We start from the raw sequence: 21,300 nt of genomic DNA, 5'->3' as shown, positions 1-21,300 counted from the left end.
TTACCTCAGCCTGATCTCTTACTCCTCGGCTTCTTCTGTCCTCATCCCCTTCGTGTGTCCTCCCATGTCTGCTGTGCGGGACAGACCACCCGCTCTGCTCCAGGACGTCCTGTACTCTCTGCCCCACGTGGTCACTGTGCACATGGCCTCGCTGCCTGGGAAGGCAGCCCCCCAGCTTTTCCCTTCCTCTCCCTCTCCTCGCCCATCTTTGGGGTCCCTTAACTCCTGCCTCCTTCCTGGAACGCTGCTGAATTCCCGCCATGCTTCCTTGCCACCTCTCTCTTGTATCAGGAATAACCATCTTTCTTTGTTTGCATGGCTCTCTTTTCCTGGTTGCCTTGAATGATCGGATGTTAATGTTAAAGTGTGAGGATAGGAGCTGTAACTTCTTCATGTTTCTACTGACACGCGGAGTCTCAGATGTTACATGTTGTATTTAATAAATGTTTGTTGAGTTGAACTACACTGAATTAGGGTAGGTTTTAAATAAACAGACTAGGATTTTTTTTTCCTCCCCTATTGGTACCATTTTGCAAAGAGGAGAGAGTCCTGGCATCAGACTTCTGTCTGCATGGTGACAGGGGTGTAGTCCCCAAGGGGACGCCACATCTGAACATATCATCAGTATACCTTCCCTCTAATGAGCTGCCATAAACTTTGAAAGACTTGTTTTTAGAGAATGTGGGGTCCGTGGAGAGGTAATGCTTCTTAGGGAAGAGAATTGCTAATGTATCTAATAAATGTCAAATGAAATTCATTGCTAATGTAAGGTGGGTCATTTTCTTATTCATTAAAAGATTCTTTTTTTGTTTGTTTTTACTTGGGGCAAAGGTAATTAGGTTTATTTATTTTTTTAGTGGAGGTACTGGGGATTGAACCTAGGACTTCATGCATGCTAGGCTGCTAGGCACACTGAGCTATACCCTCCCCCTCCAAAGACTCTTCTTAATCCCATTTGGGTTACCTTTCTTTGTTCCTCTCCCTCTCTTCCCCATGTGAACCCCCTCCCCCAAGCAGACCTGCCTCATGTTCCCCCACCTCCCTCCCATTTCCATACCTTGGTTTGTACTTCTTTCTCCAGGTCATTCATTCATTCATTTGGCACAGATTTATATAGTGCCTGTTATTGACTGGGCACTCTTCAAGAATGCATCTGTATAAAAATTTTTAATTAAAATTAAATTAAAAATTAAAATTAAAAACTTAATTAAAATTAAAATTTTTTTAAAAGAATGCATCTGTAAACAACACAGCATGCAAAAATCCCTCTCTTCACGGGGCTCATGTTCTAACTGATGGTACATCCTTTCTCTTTTGTCCAGATTCTAGGACAGTCTCGCCCTTCCCTTTAAGCCACTCCTGATTGCTTCAGCCCAGATTCTTTTTCCTGAATTATTAGAGGCGCCTGTAACCTGTTCCTCCCTCTTGGTAGACAACTGTGTTGTATTCTTGGCACTTTCTCATTGTGAATATCTTGTCTCCTCAAGTGCATTAGAAGCTTCTTGAGAGTGGAGACCATGTCATTTGTTCATGAAAAAGTTTGTGTGCATAACCCTGAATTGTGTACACATCTTACACGTTTGCAATCAGGCGCCCAATGAATATCTTTCATTGAGTTAAGGATATGGATTTAAGGATAAAGCTCTGCTTTATCAAGTACAGTTGCTCTCAGACCATGTTATACCCTTAGTCATCAAAGTGTTTTTAAAGATCCTGCATGACTGTGTTGCTCTGTGGAGCTGCTACTTAATCTTCTGTCAAGGAACAGTCATGTGCCAAGCACAACCTCTGACCACACCGCATCCACCGAGGAAGTCACCTCTGCGATGTTCTGTGTGATGTGTGTAAACCTTGACGGTAGCACCGAAGCTGTTATTCAAAGGAGCAGGAGGCGCCAGGCGGAGGAGGAGGGCTGCTCACGATGTCTTGTTGAACCGTGTGCTTCTCTCTCCACCAGGCACTGGTATCTGAGACATCGGAGTGCCTTCATTTCTCGCCTTTTACTTCTGAGTTGAGGCTAACGAGTGTCCCTCATAAAACGCACCTTCTCATTAGCAGGAGCCCAGACTGAGCTTGTGGCGGTGGTTTGGCCGGTCGGTTCCTCTCCTTTGCGTGGCCGTTTGCTGATGGTCTGTGGCTGCGGCTGGAGGCCAGTCCATCAGGGGCTGGAGAACAGGGCACACAGGCGGTTTGCTACTAAAGGGACCCAGCCTGTGAGCCTCACCTCACTGGCCTCATGTGCCAACAAAGCTTCACTGGCTTCAATTCAAAGGTGAAAACTGAGGATAGGGTTTGTTAAAAAAAAATGTTGTTTCCAGTGGTTATTCATTATAATAGGCAGTGTGGGTGGTGGTTAGAAGCACAGACTCTGGGGCATCCTGTCCCAGGTTCAAATCTTGCCTCTGCCACTTACAGCTGGGGAGGCTCGAGGAAGACAGTTAATCTCTTTTTGTTGTGTGGGGCTTTTGGAGGGTGGGGGGAATTCGGTTTATTTATTTATTTAATGGAGGTACTGGGGATTGGCCCCAGGACCTCATGCGTGCTGAGCACACATTCTACCACTGAGCTGTCCCCTCCCCCCAATCTCTTTTTAAAATGGTGACAATAATAGTACTTACTTATTGGGTCCTTGTAAGGCTCAGATGAGCTTCTATGCGTGGGCTCAGTGAGCCCGCATATAGATGGAAACATACATGCTCAGGTATTAGAAAATTTGAATGCATTTTTCGTTGTAACTTTACATTTGTTTTCTTTTGAGAGTTGTTGCTGTTTCTTTTTCCACTTACTTAACCTTTTCTATATCATAGAGAAAACTTGAGTTTTTAGCTGTCAAGAGGTGGTCCAGGGACCTCAACCTTCTTCCCCAAAGGCCCTTAAAATGCCGGGGTAAAGATAATTCTATTTAGACCCTAACTTTTATATAATTACATCATTGTCTTCTTATGGTGCAGACCCTACCTAACAGGAAGGCGCTGAATTAGGTGGATTTGGGGGAAATTAGAATAACTACCAATGTAACCAAGCTCCTAGAGGGTTGGGTAAAGGTGCTCTGCCTTGGGAGGAGGCCCTGGTGCTGGGCTGCAGGCTGAGTCATCGTCATGGATGGGAGCCCAGGTGGCGTATCCGAGAGGAGACCATAACATTGGAAGGGAAATTCACGAACAGACCAGTTCTGATAAGATGTAAATGGCATGATTGATGAGGTTTTCCCTTTTATTTCAAGTGTATAATTGAGACCTGATTTAATAGCAGATGATGTGAAAATGTACTCTGGGGGTGGACAATGTGATGCAGTAACCAACAATAACTATGACCAGCAGCCTGAGGCCAGGTGAGCACAGAGTCCGGAATGAGGGAGGTGACGGTGCTGTGGGGGGACCCAGCGAGAGTAAATCTGGTTCTCCGTGCCACATTCTAAGAGGGAGATTGATACATTCGAGCAGGAGCAAAGGATGGGAAACTACGATGGCAGAGGATTTGTAAGGTGTCAGAGGGTAGCAAGAACTGGAGAAGCGTATTTAATAGTGTTGGAATCAGATGTACCAGTCGGTCAATAATGAACATAGAACATGTGTACTTACTTACGGTGTCCCAGACATTGGGCAGCCAGAGAAGAGATGGTTTGGAACATAGGCATGGGATTATTATTTGTAGACGTCAGATGAATTATCAGACATAAGAAGGTTATACACTCTAGCTTTCCGAGGGCAGAATGGAATCACGGTGTGGGGTTGCAGGACTCCGCTCAGAGGTGGGGACTGTCCCAGAGGGTGTGCCCTGGCTCGGACTAGACCCGTGCTCTGGGGGATGCGGTCCTTGAAGATGGGCTAAATTACAGGTGTTAAGAGAGGGTATGATCCTGGTGGGGCTTTAGCCTGGGGACCCTTCTAACTCAGAGATTCGGAACAGTCTGACTGAGAGATTCATCACATCTGTGTACTCCCCAGCCCTGGCTGCATCCTGTGGTTCACGTTTATTGTTGGCTAGCTCCTGCGTTCCTGAGGATGAGGGAGAATGTGCAGGGCAGACATCCTCGGCTACCCAGATCCACTTAGTTTCTGAGTAGCGGATGATTTGTCAGGTATCTGGTTCCTCAGTGGCACTTGCGCGAAGTGCCTGCTTTGGTATTACTCGGTTTGGGGGAGTTTGGCCAGTGTCATTCCTAACACACCAGCGTTCACTTTGCTCTTACTCTTTTCCTCCCAGGCTCCATTTTTCTGCATTTAACGCAGTGTCTGCTCTCCCTGTCATCCTCTCCCCACCCCCACCCCGTTTTCCCTCTTGAGATGTTTCTGTGTTGCTCCTTGTCCTGCAAAGAGGGATGACTCATCTTCTCTGTGGTTCCGCCAGCATAGTTCCTCTGTGTGTACACGTGTCTGTGTGTGTAAATGCAATACGTACACGTGCGTGTGCATGAGCGATCCGGCGTGGGGCTCACTGCGAGCGTGATGCGGCACAGATAGTGCAGTGAGAAGGATGTTTTCACCCAGATCTGGAACGGATTTTTTTTTCTTTTCTGCCTGACCCATCTGAGACACAGACATTCTAAGAAAGAAAAGAGAAAAAGCAGAGGAAGCAGCGATGTAAAAAAAAAAATCCTATCAATAACCCGCCCACCCCCACCCCCCACCCCCCGTGCAGTTTCGGCGCTGGTGTGGTGAGCTCAGGAGCACCGCACGCTGAGAACCGGCTCTTGACATAGTGACCTCATTCCCAACGCCGCCTTCCTCGGCGGCGGCCGGAGCTGCGCCGGCTCGCGGGCTGGCTGGGCTGCGAGCCTGCCGGCGGCGTGTCAGCAGTGACGAGACCCAGGCTTGCAAGGACTTGCCCGGCAACTGGAATTTATGACAAATAGCTCGCTGCAGCTAAACTTTGATCCAGGGTACAGTTGAACAGCCTGTTACACACAGGAGGGAGACGCATCCTTCGCAATGAAAACCCAGCCTTAAAAAAAAAAAAAAGAAAGGAAAAAAACCAGAACGCATGTGTCAGGTTTATAATTACAGACTGGTGAGTATATATGATGCCTGATCAATTTTAACGTGTGTGTTTTTTCTCCAAGCATCCGGAGGTATGTGCCCTTTTACCTGTTTTAATGATGCAAAGATCTCAGTTGGTGCTCAGTGCATGGGAGGGGGCCTGGGCCCTTCGGAGAGGAGGATGTGCCCCCTTGCAGCCCCCTGGGGCCTGGGGTACGTTTGCAGCCCAGAGTCTCCACACCGCACAGACAAAGGAGCCTGTACCGACAGCCAGAGGCTGTAGCTTTTCTTGGAGTGATGACTCATTTCAGCTCACAAAGGATTCTGGGCAGGGTGATGAGAAGTCAGGTTGGCTGATCCGTCCCTATGACTTCACTTTGCAGAGAACAAGGCGGAAGAGGAGTGACACTGCAGATTCCCAAGGCACTGCAGTGGGAGACGGCTCAGGACAAGTGGCTGTGATAGATGGGCCAGGCACAGGGCGGGATTCCAGCTGTTCCCTGCAAATAGGAGAAAAGAATGCTAAAGGGGATTCTTTTTTTCCCCTAAAGTCATTACCAGCAAAGTCCATTCACAGAGCCTTTTAAAGGTGCTTTTTGCCAGCTTTGAAATTGAACTTGTACCAGTATCTCACGCCCTGAATTGTAAGAAGCGCTGAGAGTTTTGGAAATCTTTTTTTTTTTTAATAGATCGACCAAGGTAAAGTACCAGATTCCTGTTGTGTTCCACGTGCCCTCAGTAGCCAATCTGAAATGCTCATTTAGGATATTATTACTCGAAAGTTTACTCTTTCTTCTTATTCCAGATTCTAGGACGTCCGTTTCTGTTACTGGCTCCTTCTCGTGCCTGAATGCTGCCCCCTAGCATGCACCAGGCTTTAGTGTCAAAGCTACCTGGGGGATGGAGCCAGTCCAGAAAGGGTCAGGTAGGTTTCCCCTGCTTTTCTTTCAAGAGTTGTTGTGTGCAAAGAAGTACGGTAAAATCTCTACGACCCCTTTGGTAAGGGTACCCTGTCCTCTGAAACATGGTCTTGCCATGATAACCTCCCCACAGCCTCAATCTTAGGCAGTAGAAGTGCCCTGTGGAGGTGCCCACCGGGTGCAGCTTTGCCAGCATGATTCATCCCACAGCCTCTCTCCCGTCAGAGCTGCAGAGTCAGCTGTAGGATTTGCGAAGAGGAAGTAATTAAACTGCTTCAGATTTCCATCAGCAGTTACGTCTCTTCCACTCACATGCTGGAGGCATTCAGTACATATTGCCTGCAATGTTTTCTTCTCCATATAGTCCCTAAATTTGCTGTGTTATTTGGCCTGTTAACCTACACGCAATGCACTAAAACCCAAGAAAGCCTGATTTATATGCTCAGGGACTGTTTCCAGCACTAACATCAGATAGAGGTTGCTGTTAACTGCTAAGGAAGTAAGCATATTTCATCATAGTCTGCTTTAGGATTCAGGTTATTACCTCGCTATTTTCTTACAACATCTATGAGCTTTTCACACAAAAGCTTTTTTTTTTTTCAAATAATGCCATGGTAAAATTTGGTTCTCAAAGGTGCATGACATCCTACATTTCCAAAGTGAAACTTGGCAAATCTGAAAGCATGGTTTTACCACTTCATCAAATGGATAGTTTTAGCACTTTTTATTTAAAATATTCTGAGCGTGTTAAATGTCATTTGTAATAATAATTTAAAAATTTAAAAATAATGCAAACCACATATTGGGCCAGCCCTCGAACATCTCTACTCTTTGTTTTCATTCTCACCCCCATAGCTCACCCTTTTGCTGAAGGAAAGAATGCTTGTTTCCTTTCTTCATGTCAGAGATGTTTCTTCCTTGTGCATAGTCCTGGGCGTCTGCAAAGCAGAGTTGAGGATGTTGAGTCAGTTTTAAAGGATGTTTGATCACATCATACCATTTTGAGAATATAATTGCATAAAGTCCCCACACCCATCAATGCTGCTCATCCTTAAAGACCCTGTTCAAAGTCTCCCTCCCTTTCTTTGACTACTTCCTCTGACTTTCTAAGACTTTCTCTGACTACTCCAACAGGAGATCATTTCTTAGTCCTATTATAAGAATTAATTTCTCTCAGTAGGTAGAATTATATATTCATAAATTCCTATTATAGAATTAATTTGCTAGCCTTTCATGTATTTTCTTCTTATAGCTCTTCTAAGGATGTATGAAACAGTAATCTGAATATAATTGCTTATATTTTTGCACATTGATGCCGTGTTTCCCCACCTAAATTGTAAGCTTGCTGAAGGCAAGGATCGAGATTCCTGCCTTTCTTTATAATTCCTCCTAGCTGTTCCCTGCCCTGGAAACCACTCAGTAAATAATTGATTAAGAAGACAGGTAGTTTAAAAAGCATTTATTTGTCATAGAGGATGAGAATGATCTATTTGTTCATTTTAATAATTTTCCTCAAGGTGGATTAATGCTGGAGTAGACTTCAGGAGTTAAGTATGTAACTGTTGAAATGATTGTTCTTACTTTGAGGTATGGTTACAGACAATGCCTTATGCTACTTGTAAAGAATTGTAATTGTTAAGAACAGATGTGAAGGTGAATCCCTTAAATAAATATGATTATGGTCTACTTGAATAGGAAGAATAATATTATTGGACAAGCCATCCTTAGGTTAAGAGGATGCTAAATTCTGAAGTTTTGTGGGGAAGTCACTTTTTTGAATCCTACAGGATGTTTTCCACAGAAGAGATAATCGTAATGGCTCTTTGCATCCCAGCTTCCACCAGAAATTATTTAACTCATAGCATCACTGATCTTCAGCACTGAGTACTTGAGTGCTGAGTTTCCTCTCCCTTTCCTTGGTAAAAGATGAGCCCAGCCAAACTCTTAAAATAGGCCAACTTCCTCTGTATCTTTGCAACTCTCTATCCATACAATTTCCCATCTTCTAGTGATCTTCTCTCTCCAAAGTCACTATGTAATGCATGTTTCCCTTTCTCTTCCAGCCCAATAATATATCCCACATGCTGTATGTTTATGAATATATCTTAACTTCTCTGCCCTCAGGCATGGTTGCTCATACTCACAGATGAGAATCAGGAGGTGCACAATCTGATTTAACTAATTCATACTAGTGTAAGAAAGACCACTGCCCTCCTAGCCTTCCCACAGATGCCCCAGGTTTTTTTTTTAAGGTTTTGTTTTTTTTAGGACTAAATGATTTTCCTATGAGTAGAAATTCAAACACCGTAAAAGAGTAAATTGAATAAATTTAGATAGGCTTGGGGATGGTAATTTTAATACTAACTGCTATTTATTAAATATCTGTTAGGTCTCAGGGACCATGTAAGCACTTGACATGCATTCTCTCATTTAATCCCCGCAACTCAATGAGGTCAACATCACTATGACACGTAACAAAAGAAGACACTGAGATGTCAAAAAAATGGAATAATTTGCTCCAAATCACACAGCTCATGAGGAGCTGGACTAGGCTCTGAGCTAAAAGTTTTGGTTGCAGAGTCCATGGCCTGTACCACTGTCTTGTAATGCCAGACTTTGGAGAGAAAAGTTATTTCTGGTACATTGAGTTGGGAGTTTTCTCTGTGTATATATCTGTCTGGCTCGTCCTTTTTTTAGTGGCGGTACTGGGGATGGAACCCAGGACCTCGTGCATGCTAAGCAGGTGCTCCACCCCTGAGCTGTGCCCTCCTCCTGTCTGGCCCTGTGTGCTCCTTCAACTCTGCGTACCTGTCTGTGGTTCTTTCAGTGACGGTTGGAAGGGGTGGTAGGTGATCAGTCACTGGGGAGTTGGTAGCAGCCATTCTGTATGGTTTTGTTGTAATTTGGGAGCTGTCAGCATGTGTATTTGAACTGTTTTTAAGCAGGCCTTCTCGTTCTGTTACAGTTGTATTTTATAGAAATCAGTCACCGTGTAGTTGTGATGTCTAGTTAGGTGAAGCAAAGTATACACAAGGCTGAGACTTGGCCATGGTGATTCTAATTTATGAAGAGTAGAAGAGAGTGACCCTGCAGATTTTAGGCTGATTTGTTAAACTATAGTTGAGAAATGCCATCAGTGGAATTTGGAGCATCTAATATGTCTCTAGTGTTAGGTTAGGTTCTTATAGATACAGAATGTGATGGCTTAAAATAAGGCTTCAGATTCTATCTGTGTGATGCACTTATAATGTAGAAAAGGAAGACACGATAGTACACAGGACTCTTGTTAGCCAGGTGCCTTACAGAATTGTGTGACATCTGAGAGATGTCATCCAGAGCTGATACTTCATCCTAGTGGTAAATGGCCTTCACTTAGCCCTGGATGAGGGACTAGGGAGCAAGGAGGCTGCTGGAAACATCCTGGCAGGTAGCAGGGTCTTGCCTTGCCTTGTCTATGTGAGTAGTACCTACTTACTCACAAACACATGGGTCTCTGAGGCGTGGATATGTTTTATCCCGTAGTGCCTAATACACACACATTTGGGTTATAATGTGGAGCCTTCTGAGCAAAGGTTTGAGTTACTGAAACAGATGATTGGCCTAATGGCTCATATTTCCATCTTGACTTTTCAGCTACAAATCTACTGCAGTAGCGGAGAGATCCAGAAATGTTCGATGTTCATGATTAGAGAGATGTCAGTGGTCATCCTCGGGGATGAAGACGACAGCTGGCTAGCTAGGGACTTACTGCCCGCTGATTGCCTTCTCTGTCTGATTCTCCACCCTGTGTGGCTTGTCCCTCTCTGCTTAACTATGCCAGTTTTTTATCAGTAGTCAGATCTCAGTAACAAGAGTGACAGCTAATGGGACTCATGAACGCTCATAGACTGGGGGAGGTAATGGGTTTCTTCTGTAAACCAATGAACCGACTGATTTGTCATTACACCTAGGACATGTCTACATTAGACAGACTTCTGAGCAGACCCAGGTGGCAGGTGGGCGTTCACCCACTTGTGTATGTCTGTGTTATGTGTGTGTGTGCGCGCGCCATCTGCCGCCACAATTGCTCTTGTTTCACTACTCCCGTTAGAAGTTCCTTAGTAAGTCACAGCTAACAGACACCATTAACTGTGGTATTATTAATGGGAGCCTCTTGTTTACGTTTTCTTTTGAATTAAAACAATTTATTCACATAATAGCTTGGGAATTAGACCTACTTTAAGAGAACTTCTTCAAGTGTTGAAATAAAGCACTGGGGAACTTCAAAAAGCTGTCAGAGAATTTCTAAATATTCTGAAACTCTTTTTTCTAAATATCCACTTTATTGCCATCGACTCATGCAAGGAAGGCTCAGCCTTAAATTTGTAAGATCAGTGGCATTTAACCCAAACATACAGTAAACTGGCGAAACTGCCTTTTTCAACGCCACTTTCCTTTTAAAGGGCAGAGACAAACATTTGAAAGGCAAGTGTAGTAATTTGGTTTCAAAGGAAAGCCGCTTACAACGAAGCCGCCTGTGAGTTAATGGGAGCTGTATGTTCTGCCCTCCTGAAAGGGTGTTTTGGTCTGCAAGACAGTGTATAGGAAGGCGATAGGTGGGTTTTTTTTTTTTTTAAGAACAGTTAAAAAAAATATATATATATATATAGTAGTAGTCTGCCTGTTAAAAGAACCAAAAACAACATTTATACATGAAATCTGGTTTGATAAATGGAGCTAAATTGTAAAACATAAGATTTGTCTGATGCTCTGCCTCCGAGAAGCTGTTCACTTAACCTCAAGAGAGCTTGTGATTTCCCCGGGCCCAAGGGTAGTGAAGATAAAACTTGACACACATGTTGTTCTCCGACTGGCTTGTTGAGAGGCATAGACCTCTCCTGTCTCTGCTTTTTACAGGCATGTTTGACCTTTGACCATTTTTATGAGTCAGAGTATCTGCTGCATGTGGTAATTTTATTGGCATCTGTAATTTTAACTTTAGAGTTAATTTTGGCAGTCCAGAAAACAAAAACGGGCACACTTTGGTCCTGAGGAGCACAGCTGAGCGAGACTTTGAGTTAGAAAAGGGTAAATTACAAAGCCTTTATTACATGGGAAAAAATGAATAGACCAGCTGTTTCACTTATCCTTGTCAAAATTAAAGCCTCCTTTTTCAGATGGGTTGAGCATTAAAAGAGTTTCTCCAGCAAGATGGAAATAGAGGTGGACATGAGCACTATATTAAGCTTTTATGGCAGAATTTTGCTGCATTGATATAGAGTCATAGAATTTGAGAGCCCAAAGGAGTCTTTGAAAGCATTTGTGTGTGTGTGTGATCATAAGTTTTATTAGTCTTAGGAGGGGAAGATTATCAGTAATTCCTCAAATTAAAAAAAAATACAAAACTACCTACCCTCTTCCAGATGAGGAAAAAGAATGGTAATTGCGTTTTGTTATAAGAGACGGGGCCCTTCTCAAAATACCCCCGAAAGCCTTTTTACATTGGGAATTTCTCAGTGATAAATCAGTACACTTTCAGAACTGCATTTGTAAGTAGGTTGCTTTGGTTCATGAACTTCATTAGGGTCAAAGGTAACTCTTCAATCCAGAGTACAGAGTGAATTGATGGAAAATAGTATTTTAAAATAAACAGGAAAACAGGATAATTCAAACGGAGTGCTGGTACTTGGAAGAAAAAAAAAAGGATTATTTAAAGAAGGCTTAAGATAGAAGAAGGGTACTTTCAAGGCCGTAGTTCCTTGTGATGTGATTCACCTGGAAAAATTATGGCTTTCCTTTTTTATACAGTTGTATGAAGATGAGGACTTGAACATGAAAGGAAATAGATTTATGTTTGCTTTTCTGGTGGGGATCTTTTGGAAAGCTCCAGGTATCATCTGGGAAGGGATGAATGTAAGTTGTCATGGAAATCACGTCTTGGTTGAGTTTTCCCCCTCGTATGCAAAGGTTGGGGTGGGGGGCAGGGATGGTACAGAGAACCTAAATTAGTGACCGGGAAAAATGTCATTCAGAGAGGACAGAGCTTAATTACAGTACCTCTTTTTTTTTCCCTCCCTTCAAATAGAACCAAAACAGAAACAATTTTGAAACTCAAGTGCCCAAAGGGTTTAGATAGCTAATAGGCACTCAAATAGATTTCTTGGAGGGATGAATTATGCGAGAGAGAATTTTTGGAAATAATTCCAACTAAAGGAACTGGCCAGATGTTGTAAGGGAGAGTAGATAAAGGGAGTTAATAGTAAAAATGCATGTTCATGATAAAGATACTTCTGAGGTGGAAGATGAAAGACAGAGAAAGCTGGTATAGCCATTATTTCTGCCTGTTGTGCCGGACCCTCCTTGTCAGTTGCCTAGCAATTGTAATAGTCACCAGGTTGTTCCCCACAGTTGCCCAAGAGTGATTTTCAAACGCAAACATGTCATGTAATTCCTCCATAGAAACACATGCAGGGTTCCTATCAAGAGTGAGATCTCAACCTTCTGGTCAGCCAGGATCTGGTTGCTGTCCACCTCACCACCAGCTTGCTCCAGCTGTGCCAAAACACAGCCCCAGTTCCCCCAGCTCAGCCCGCTGCTTCATCCTGCACATGCTCACTCCCGCCACTAGTGTAACCTCTGCATCCTCCGCTCTCCTCATCACCACCGGACACATTTATCTTTGTCCTCATGCCTGTCAGCTAACTAGTACCTTACAGGAAGGCAGTGTCCCAATGTGCACTGAGGTATCTGAAATCTAACGTTAAATGCTTTTAAAATCAAAGAAGTTTACTGAGCATTATAATATTGTCATGTCTTCTCCGATTTTTAAATTCATTTAACAGAAACGTATTGAATGCTTACTCTGTCCCAGGCACTGTGCTTGGCTTTATCTGAATCATCCTGGATTTGACAAATGCTCCCTGAGGACTGTACTTAAATGGATGTTTGTAAGAAAATAAAGCTGAAATAAAACCTATCTACCCCTTCTTTCTAGAACAAGAAGACAGAATTATAGCAGTCTAGAAAGAATTGGTTAACCCACAAAGTAACTGTGCGCTTTCACAGGAGTTGTCTTTATGAATGTGTTTAGAACTAATTCTGACAATAGAAAAACCCATCCTATAAATTATAGACAAGTAACAAGACATAGTTTATGCCAGTGTGGCAGTTTCTGTAGATTACGGTGACCACCAATATTTTAGCAACAATATTTTAGCAATATTTAGCAGTATTTACATTTCCTTGTTTTCTTCTTTGACCATAAATGTGGTCCATTTTCTAGTAGCATATTTTAAGAAAGACTAGTTGGCTCCTTAAGTAGGTCTGATATAAGATCCACAGAAAATCATGGTAGACTTGGATAATGTGTTAGGTTGTATTGATTGGTACCTATAATTCCTTTTATATAGATCTTAAATGCATGTCTTAAACCTCACTAAATATATAATTATTTTCTGTGGTAACTGCTGTGTTTTGGGGGGACTGTTGTTCATGAAATTAATAGTGGCAGTCTTAGAAATTGCATGGTTAAGTATATTTGGGCTCTCATTAAATTTATTGTTTTGCAATTATTTAGCACAATATTGAGTAAAATCACAACCCTTTAAATGCCCCGAGCAATTCCTTGGATTATAATGTTATAAACGGATATTCATTCATTCAACAAACACGTACTGGGTGTCTGGTGTGAGCACTGCATTGTTCTGGACATTGAGAATGCGGTAAAAATGGGCCTTCACGTTTCCTTCTGCCACGGAGCTTGTATTCTGGTGGGTGAGACAGACAGTGAACTGGTGGTACACACAAACACATGTGCACACATTTCAGAGTGAAGACGGTAACTTGGTAAGACCCTGGTACCAGTGCCAGTGGAGGGGTGGGGCTCACTCCACCAGCAGTTCTCCGAACAGCTGAGTGACCTACACCTCCGTTCTGACACCATCTACCTGGAAAGCATCAGATCCCGTGGGTTGAGAGCTCAGTTCCGCAGAACTGCCCCCGGCAACTTCAGGTGCCAGTTGCAAGCCCGCATTGTCACCTGTGCTTCTGAAAGACTGGCAATAGACTGAAGGCCCCCGTGACCCCCTCCTTGGGTTCAGGAATTTGCTAGAGCAGCTTACGAAACTTAGAGAAACATCGTGCTTCCTGGAGAGCCAATGTGTTGTAAAAGGACACAACTCAGGAAAAACCGGGTGGAAGAGGTGTGTAGGGCAAGGTGCAGGGCAAGGGAAAGGAGCTTTCACACCCTCTCCAGGTGCCCTGCTCCCCCCCAGATCTCCACGTGTTCACCAGCCTGGAAGCTCTCCAAACCCCATCCTCTTATGGAGGCTTCATTACATGAGCCTGGTTGATTAAATCATTGGCCATCAGGGACTGCTTCGACTTCAAACCCCTTTCCTTTTCCTCGGAGGTCAGGGAGCGGGACTGAACGTTCCGGCTCTCTAACCACGTGGTTGGTTCTCCTGGCTACCAGCCCACACCCTTAGGAGCGGGTCCAAAGTCCCCTCATCGATGTAACGAGACACCTTGATTTCTCGCATCACTTAGGAAAGTCCTAGTGTCTTAGGAGCTCTGTGCTAGAAATAAGGACGAGGACCAAACATCTATTTCTTATTACAAACCACTGTATCGAGTCACATGAGAGAGAGTGCCCTGTGGTGTTGGGACAGCATTAGATCGGGTGTCCAGGGCAGGGCTCCCTGGGGAGGCCCCGTCTAAATGGAGACCCAGAGTGGGAGAAGCAGCCCGTCCAACGGAGACCTGCACCAGGAGCATCCCGGGCTGGGGTTCAACCAAGGCGAAGACTCTGAGTGGAGAAAAAGCTTGGCCAGTTCAAAGAACAGGGGGAGTTGAGAGCTTGTTGTGGGAAGGAGGTGGGGAGGGATGGGGGGATGGGCCTAGAGGGGATGGACATGCTCAGAGCCCGCCAGCCATCTAGGCCTGGTGAGGAGTTCCAACCTCCTTCTCGGCGCAGTCAGCAGTCAACTGTAGGATTTCATGCAGGGAAGCGGTGTTTTGGGTTTTTCTAAGACGACCTGGCTACTCTGTGGAGAAGCGAGTGTTGGGTGGGAGGGAGAGCTGGGAGCCATCAAGCCATTATAATGAGCCAGGTAAGAGGTGCCGGTGGTGTGGGGCGGGGGTAGCACGGGAGATGGGGTGGAGGGAAGAGACCCAGGAGACACTTGGGTGTAGAGGAGACGTGATGGCCCGTGGGGCTGGGGGTTGGGACAGGAGTGAAAAGTATTTTATCTTGGGGCAAAATAAAAATGAGCGGACGTGGGTAGAGTCACTTAGCGCATCCAAACTCCATTTGGTTCTCTATCTTGAGTGAAAAGTCATTGCACATATTCAGTGTTTTAGTGAAACAGCCTTTTCAGTTGCAGACACATTTCAGAGACACGTAGAGCATGCTTGCCCCTTAGAGTTGGCTGCAGTGAATGAGAAGAAATTAACTTAGAAGATGGCTGAACTTTCGGTATTTGTTACACTAAACAAATAATTTCGGCTAAAAGCATAAGGACAAGCGTGACCTAAACTAGTTAATTTTGCTAATTGTCATTTCTCTTTTCACAGAGAATTTAAGTTCCATATAACCTATACAAAATCAGAAAATAGACCTGCGGTTTTTTTTTAATTCATATTTTTGTATCTTTAATCTTCTGAAAAGTCCTTAATTATGATGGGCAAATTCTAGAAGGTGTTAGCCTCCCACATGATACACAAGTCCAAAGGTTCTGGAATGTTCTTTGATCTCCCCGTTTGTCGGCCGACCCCGCTGTCCTTTTCATCTGACTTATAAAATCCTTCTGGGTGCCTTTGAGGTCCACGTGGCCAACTCATCCAAAAACCTGCCTTACTGCCCCTCGTGCTCCCTTGTAGCAGGTGGCGGGAGGGAGAAGGATCCACAGGAGGGGTCTTTACAGAGGCAGTGGCTGAGCCACAGGCCACCGTGGGGAGGTAGCCCCAGACTCCCACCTCCGCTGGATCTCACCATCACCGCTAGTGCATCTTCTACACAGAAGCCTTTAGAATAAAGGTTTGTTTGCATGAAGGGTGCAACAGTTTCTAGGTAGTAGCAAACTTGCCCGCTGAGATGGTCCCAGCCCACATAATTCTGTCATTTTTGAGTCACCGGTATGAACTGACCTTCACCAGCCAGTGAGTGAAACTCACCACCCCCTGTAACAGCACCAAAATTCCACCTTCTAGCTTCTACCCAGCGCTGTCCCCATCAGATAATTGCAGGAATCTCTCAGAGGTCTGTCTCTTTATGATACTTCCATCCCAGAGGCCCCAGAAGTCTGTGGGTTCAAAGTTAGGTCAGTTCCTGGTTTCTACTGATTTTTCTCTCTGCTGGACATCTCTTCTGGATTGGGGTACTCCCCGCTCCCTCTGGCCACTGGGGGAACGTCACTCTCTTCTCTTACCCACCTTGCAGAGAATGGAGCCACAGGAGAGCTGATTGGAGCCCTGAGGGATGCAAGAGAGAGGGGAGCATTGGACTAAGCTGGGCTTGGAGAGGAGAGGGGTCAGGCCTTTGCCACTGGGGTCCTGCTCCTTCGTCTGGTTTACCTGTTAGACGTACCCCCTCACCTGGTGGTTTTCATTCCCAGGTCCTGTTGCCTGGTTTCATGCATCAAACCATAATATCCAGTCCATCAAACTAGGGGTTGTGACGGTCAGGAGGCTGGTCCATCCCAGAGCACCCAGAGACCTTCTGGGAAGGTGCCGCTCGGTGCCGCAGACCCACCCGAGTCTTGGTTCTGGCCAGCCACAGTGATGTATTACAAGAGTGAAATCATACTTGGAAAGAGAAGAGGAGAGATTCTGTAAATACATGTGAGAAAGAAGCTTAGAAGCTCACAGATTATTCTACTCTGCTGACAGTTTCACCCCCTTTCTGAAGGTCCTTTTTCAAGTGAAACCGTGCAGAACCCCAGGTAGGGAACAGGTGGTACCCAGATGTCAGGAGCAGATTTCCCTGCCCGCCCACCTCTCAGTCTGCTGCACGCCCCCCACCCCAGAAGCCTTTCTGGGGACTGCTAGGGCTCCTTCCTTGCAACAGGACTTGAAAATCGCCACACGGTGACGTAAAGATGGCAGAAGGGAAGACACATATGTGCATTGGATGTTGACACCTCCCCAGGAGCCCCAGAGGCTCCCTGTTGCTGGGTCTGCAGCCTCTCCAGCCGGCGCTGGCTCTTTTAAATGCAAATGTGTGCGGGAGGCCCTCCTGGATGGGCAGTCCCTCCTCCACATGACCACCAGACTCATCGTCCTGAAATTCACATCTGACTTTGGCGTTCCTTAAACCCCTTCTCTGGCTCACCATTCTTCGTGGAATGAAGGCCTTGGCAGGCACTCAGCTCTTTGCTCATAATTGTCCCCACATACCTGTCCCCCTCCATCTCTACTGTTCCCCAGAAAATAACCCCGTGCCTCGCAGCCGCCAGGCACACTCCTACTTAGCACCAGATTCAGGTTCACGACTTTGGTAAAACCTCTCACTTCCTGCTTCTACGCAGCCCCACCCTCACATTCAAGTGGTGTACACGCCTCTCCCTGCTCTGCCCCAGCCTTCTCTGGTGCACGTGAACTTTGGTCTGTCTGTCTCCTCCACTTGCATAGAAACTCCTTGAGGGCAGAGGTGTTTGGGGGAGGGGCGCTGACTCACTGTCCCAGGTGAATCCCAGGCTCCCAGCCCTTGCCTGATGGGCAGAGGGCACTCAGCATTTGAATGAATGAATCCCCAAGTTACCACAGATGCACGTGTCTAGATGTGAATGACAGATAATAAACAAATCTGCTCCAAGTTAAGAAAAACAGCGATCATTTAAAAAGCGTCGTTGTTGCAAGCCTTTCCGTAGTAAGGTTATGTAAATGAGCTCTCGGGTTTTAAAGGCAAGTTTTCTTTGTCAAGGCAATTGGAGCTTCGGCTGTTCTGTGCAAGTCCCCCCCCCCGCCCCCAGCGGACGTGGCTGAGACTGTAACGCACGTCAGCGTTGAGAGTTGATTGTATTTGTAGCGCAGGGAATATGGGTGGGAGTCATGGGAGGGGTGTGTGTGTGAAGGTGTGTGCGTGACAGTGGCTGGGTCTTAATGAACCGCTTACTTGAAAATTGTCTTTCCGCAGGTGATGTATCACCAATCAGTATGTCTCCCATCAGTCAATCTCAGTTTATCCCACTCGGGGAAATCCTTTGCTTGGCCATCTCCGCAATGAACTCGGCGAGAAAACCTGTCACCCAAGAAGCACTGATGGAGCACCTGACCACCTGTTTCCCAGGTAATGGGAAAAGAAGGAGGCACTTTCCAAATGCATGTGTGCTCTCTGACTTCATATGGACTGTTCCTCCCATGATGAAATACAGTAGAAAAAAATTATTTGCCGAAACTGACCAGAAACTTCTCTTCATTCTGTAATTAAAAATCAAGACACCTGTGTTACTTCAAAATCATTTGCCTTCTTCAGCTGTCATATTTTTTAATTGGCACTGAGGGAAGGAAATTAAATCAGAATTCATGAAGAATTGAGGCAAAACCTGCTAAAACTCCATTTAACCTTTGCAACGCAACCTTCTTAAAGTATGTGAACATCTTGATTCATGGGACCGAGTCGGAAGCAGCTGAAAATTTGAGTCCTTAGGGATTCAACTGCAGAGAGAGTATTGTCAAAAATAAGCAGTATCTTGTTGCTTGCTTGGGTCACAGCCTGGCACGTTTTAAGAATATGATATTTGATAAATTAGTTAAACTCATCTTATTTTAGAAGAAAAAATAAAATGGTTCTCTTATTTTAACTATTATAAAAAGAAGACAATAGCCCAGCTGCTGTACAAATAGCATTTGATGCCTTCAAATGATGTAGGCATGGTGCTAAGCTGAGAAAATGCATGTCCCATCTCAAGAGAGGCAGCCCCCTACTCAGCTCCAGTGTACAGTATCCCCTCCCCCAAAAAGCACAGAACCCTGCCAGAGTTGCCAAACCTTCTAATTTTTATAGACAATCTGGAAATTCGATTTTATGTGAAATCTCTAGATTTCCCTTAAGTAGTGGCCACTTTTGTGTGTTGGTGTGTGTATATTTTAACATGTGCGTGCTGACGACATGCAAGTCGAATGAAACACATTATCGGGCCACAAATTTGCCAACTTGGCTTGAACGCAACCCCTGCCTAGATGGAAACAGAGCTTACAGTAAAAATGAACACTTGACGTATTTTTCATTTGACCCAAAGAGACATGAGACCTCAGTAATATGAGCTGTTGGCTGTATCCCTTAGCTCTTGCTACACGAATGCTGGGTACCAGTCAGAACATCAGTGACATATAACAGTGAACATTAACTTAGTTCATGGGTTCTGTGGGTTCTCCACGAGTCAACTGAGCCAGCTTGACCCCACTAGGTGGCTCTGCTTCACCTGTACTCCATCCTTTTGGAAAAGGGGATCTATTCTGCTCATTGGGGTGGCAGTGGCAGAAGAGAGCAAGTCCAGGGGCTCTGGGGCTCTGGGGCTCTTCGGCCTTCTGGCCATGCCACACCCACTAACATTTCATTGGCCAAAGCCAACCCAGCCCAACTCAAGGTCAAGGTGCAGGGAAAGGCACTGCCCCGCCATGGGGAGAGGGCAGAAGGATGACTTCTAAACTAAATAGTGATCCACCATGTTCAGTCTCCCTACTTTTCCTTTTGCCCCAGAGGAACTATATTTCTCTCCCAGTGATTTTTTTCTCCTTTTGGGGTTCACTAATTATAGTTGATCCTGGAACTTCAGAGGGATTTAAATATCACATTTGTATTTTTGTTATTTAAAGGTAAGACTATTTAGTTTTTCATAATTTACTATTTGAAAATAAAGTTTTGAGGTCTGAATATTATTAAAATATTTGAACTCTTATTTTCAATATGCATGTTATACATAAAAAGAATAGTCTGGATTTTGGCTTCTATTCCTGTTTTGGACATCCATAGTCTAAAGAAAGTTTTTAGTGGAAAGTCTTCTAGTAAAAATGTCTGATATGCTGAAACTTAAATCCTTTAATCATCTATGTTGGTTGAGTTTTTGAAAACAACTTTTATATACCAGTTTACATATAGAAATAAGAATATTTTTTAAAAGGTTTAGAAAGAATAATTACTGCTTCTTAGCATTCTAAATAGGTACTTCTCCATCCAGAATGCTCATTTAAAGTGGACTAGTACGTGTTAAGTCGTTACAACTGACCTGTAAAGTCGTTACAAAGCTGACCTGCAGGAAAACAGAACTGACCTGTAAGACTGCTTATGGGGTTAAAGCTGACTTTTGAGTTTTCTGGAGACTGTTAACGTTATTTATACTGTTTTCTGTCTCCGGTTCATCCCCCTTACATTGTTTCCTACTGAGTTCCCCCTCAGCCAGTGTTCTTCACAAACAAGAAGAAATAATCTAAAGAAACCCATTAAAAGTTTTCAGTCTAAAATGCTTAATATACAGACCATATACATGTGCTGTCTGTTCCAATAATTGTCAGATTTGTAGGATTAAAGCAATATATAAGTCTCAGTAACATCCCATTGTCATGCAGTCTTTTTAAATATCTGTTTTTAGTTTGGAAGATATAAAGATGTGGAAAGGGAGAGAGGTCAGGTTCCAGCCCTATCTGAATGTAAAGATTACTCTACTATAAGCTCTCAAAATCCGAATTTATAATGAACTTTGGGAATAGAATCTGGAAGTGACGGAATATGCAAACATCGAAAATCTCCATCACGGCCATCGTAGGTGAGCCCTGCAGATTTCTAGTGAAATCCTGGATTTCACAGACAATTGAAAATATCACTCATTTTACTAGGGCTTAGTCATAAAATAACAGAGGCTAGATATCAAAGTAGCCATAATTTTTTCCAATATCAAGATGGCTATTTCAACCCTGTTTTCCTGGTTGCCTGTGTTGAAAAAATCTTTTTTGTAAATTTATATCATATCCTATAAAACATCTTTGCTTCACTTAGAAAGATTCTGTCTTTAACAATTCAGTTCAGTAAAGGTTTGTCACAGCAGTAGCCATCAAACTGCTCCCAACTGTGATCAAACTCTCTCTTCCTGGCTGTTGTATTTTCCTGTTCGGTCAGGAGTGGCATTCCTAAGAGTTAGTCAAAACTGGGATTCACACTCAGTGAGCACCTTGGAATCATGCTTAGTTGCTATGTGATAATTCTAAGAAGCTTGGCAAAATTAACAGGATTCTGTCTTGGTCTGTTCAGGCCACGGTAACAAATACCATAGACTGAGTGGCTAAACGAACAGACAAAATTTATTTCACACAGTCTGGGGCTGGGAAGTCCAAGCAAGGCACCTGCAGATTTGGTGCCTGGTGAGAGCCCCCTCCCGGGTTTGCAGACAGCCGTACCCTCAAATCACAGAGAGAGAGGAGGCTCTGGC

At 44.3% G+C, this 21,300-nt stretch overlaps 1 protein-coding gene across 10 annotated transcripts in view; it reads left to right on the top strand.

The window, feature by feature from the left end:
- STOX2 (storkhead box 2) overlaps positions 1–21,300 on the top strand; it is a 174,276-nt gene that overhangs the window by 139,037 nt on the left and 13,939 nt on the right. For 9 of the 10 annotated variants that reach the window (XM_072950481.1, XM_072950482.1, XM_072950486.1 and 6 more), the window contains one exon: positions 18,012–18,164. In XM_072950481.1, the coding sequence (XP_072806582.1) occupies positions 18,012–18,164 (153 nt within the window). Of the gene's footprint in view, positions 1–5,784; positions 5,905–18,011; positions 18,165–21,300 lie in introns of all 10 variants that reach the window. The other variant, XM_072950484.1, reaches the window with a different exon arrangement.

Source organism: Vicugna pacos, chromosome 26 (genome assembly GCF_048564905.1).
Source record: "Vicugna pacos chromosome 26, VicPac4, whole genome shotgun sequence".
Lineage (NCBI taxonomy): Eukaryota > Metazoa > Chordata > Mammalia > Artiodactyla > Camelidae > Vicugna > Vicugna pacos.
This window is presented reverse-complemented; position numbering and strand designations above follow the sequence as displayed.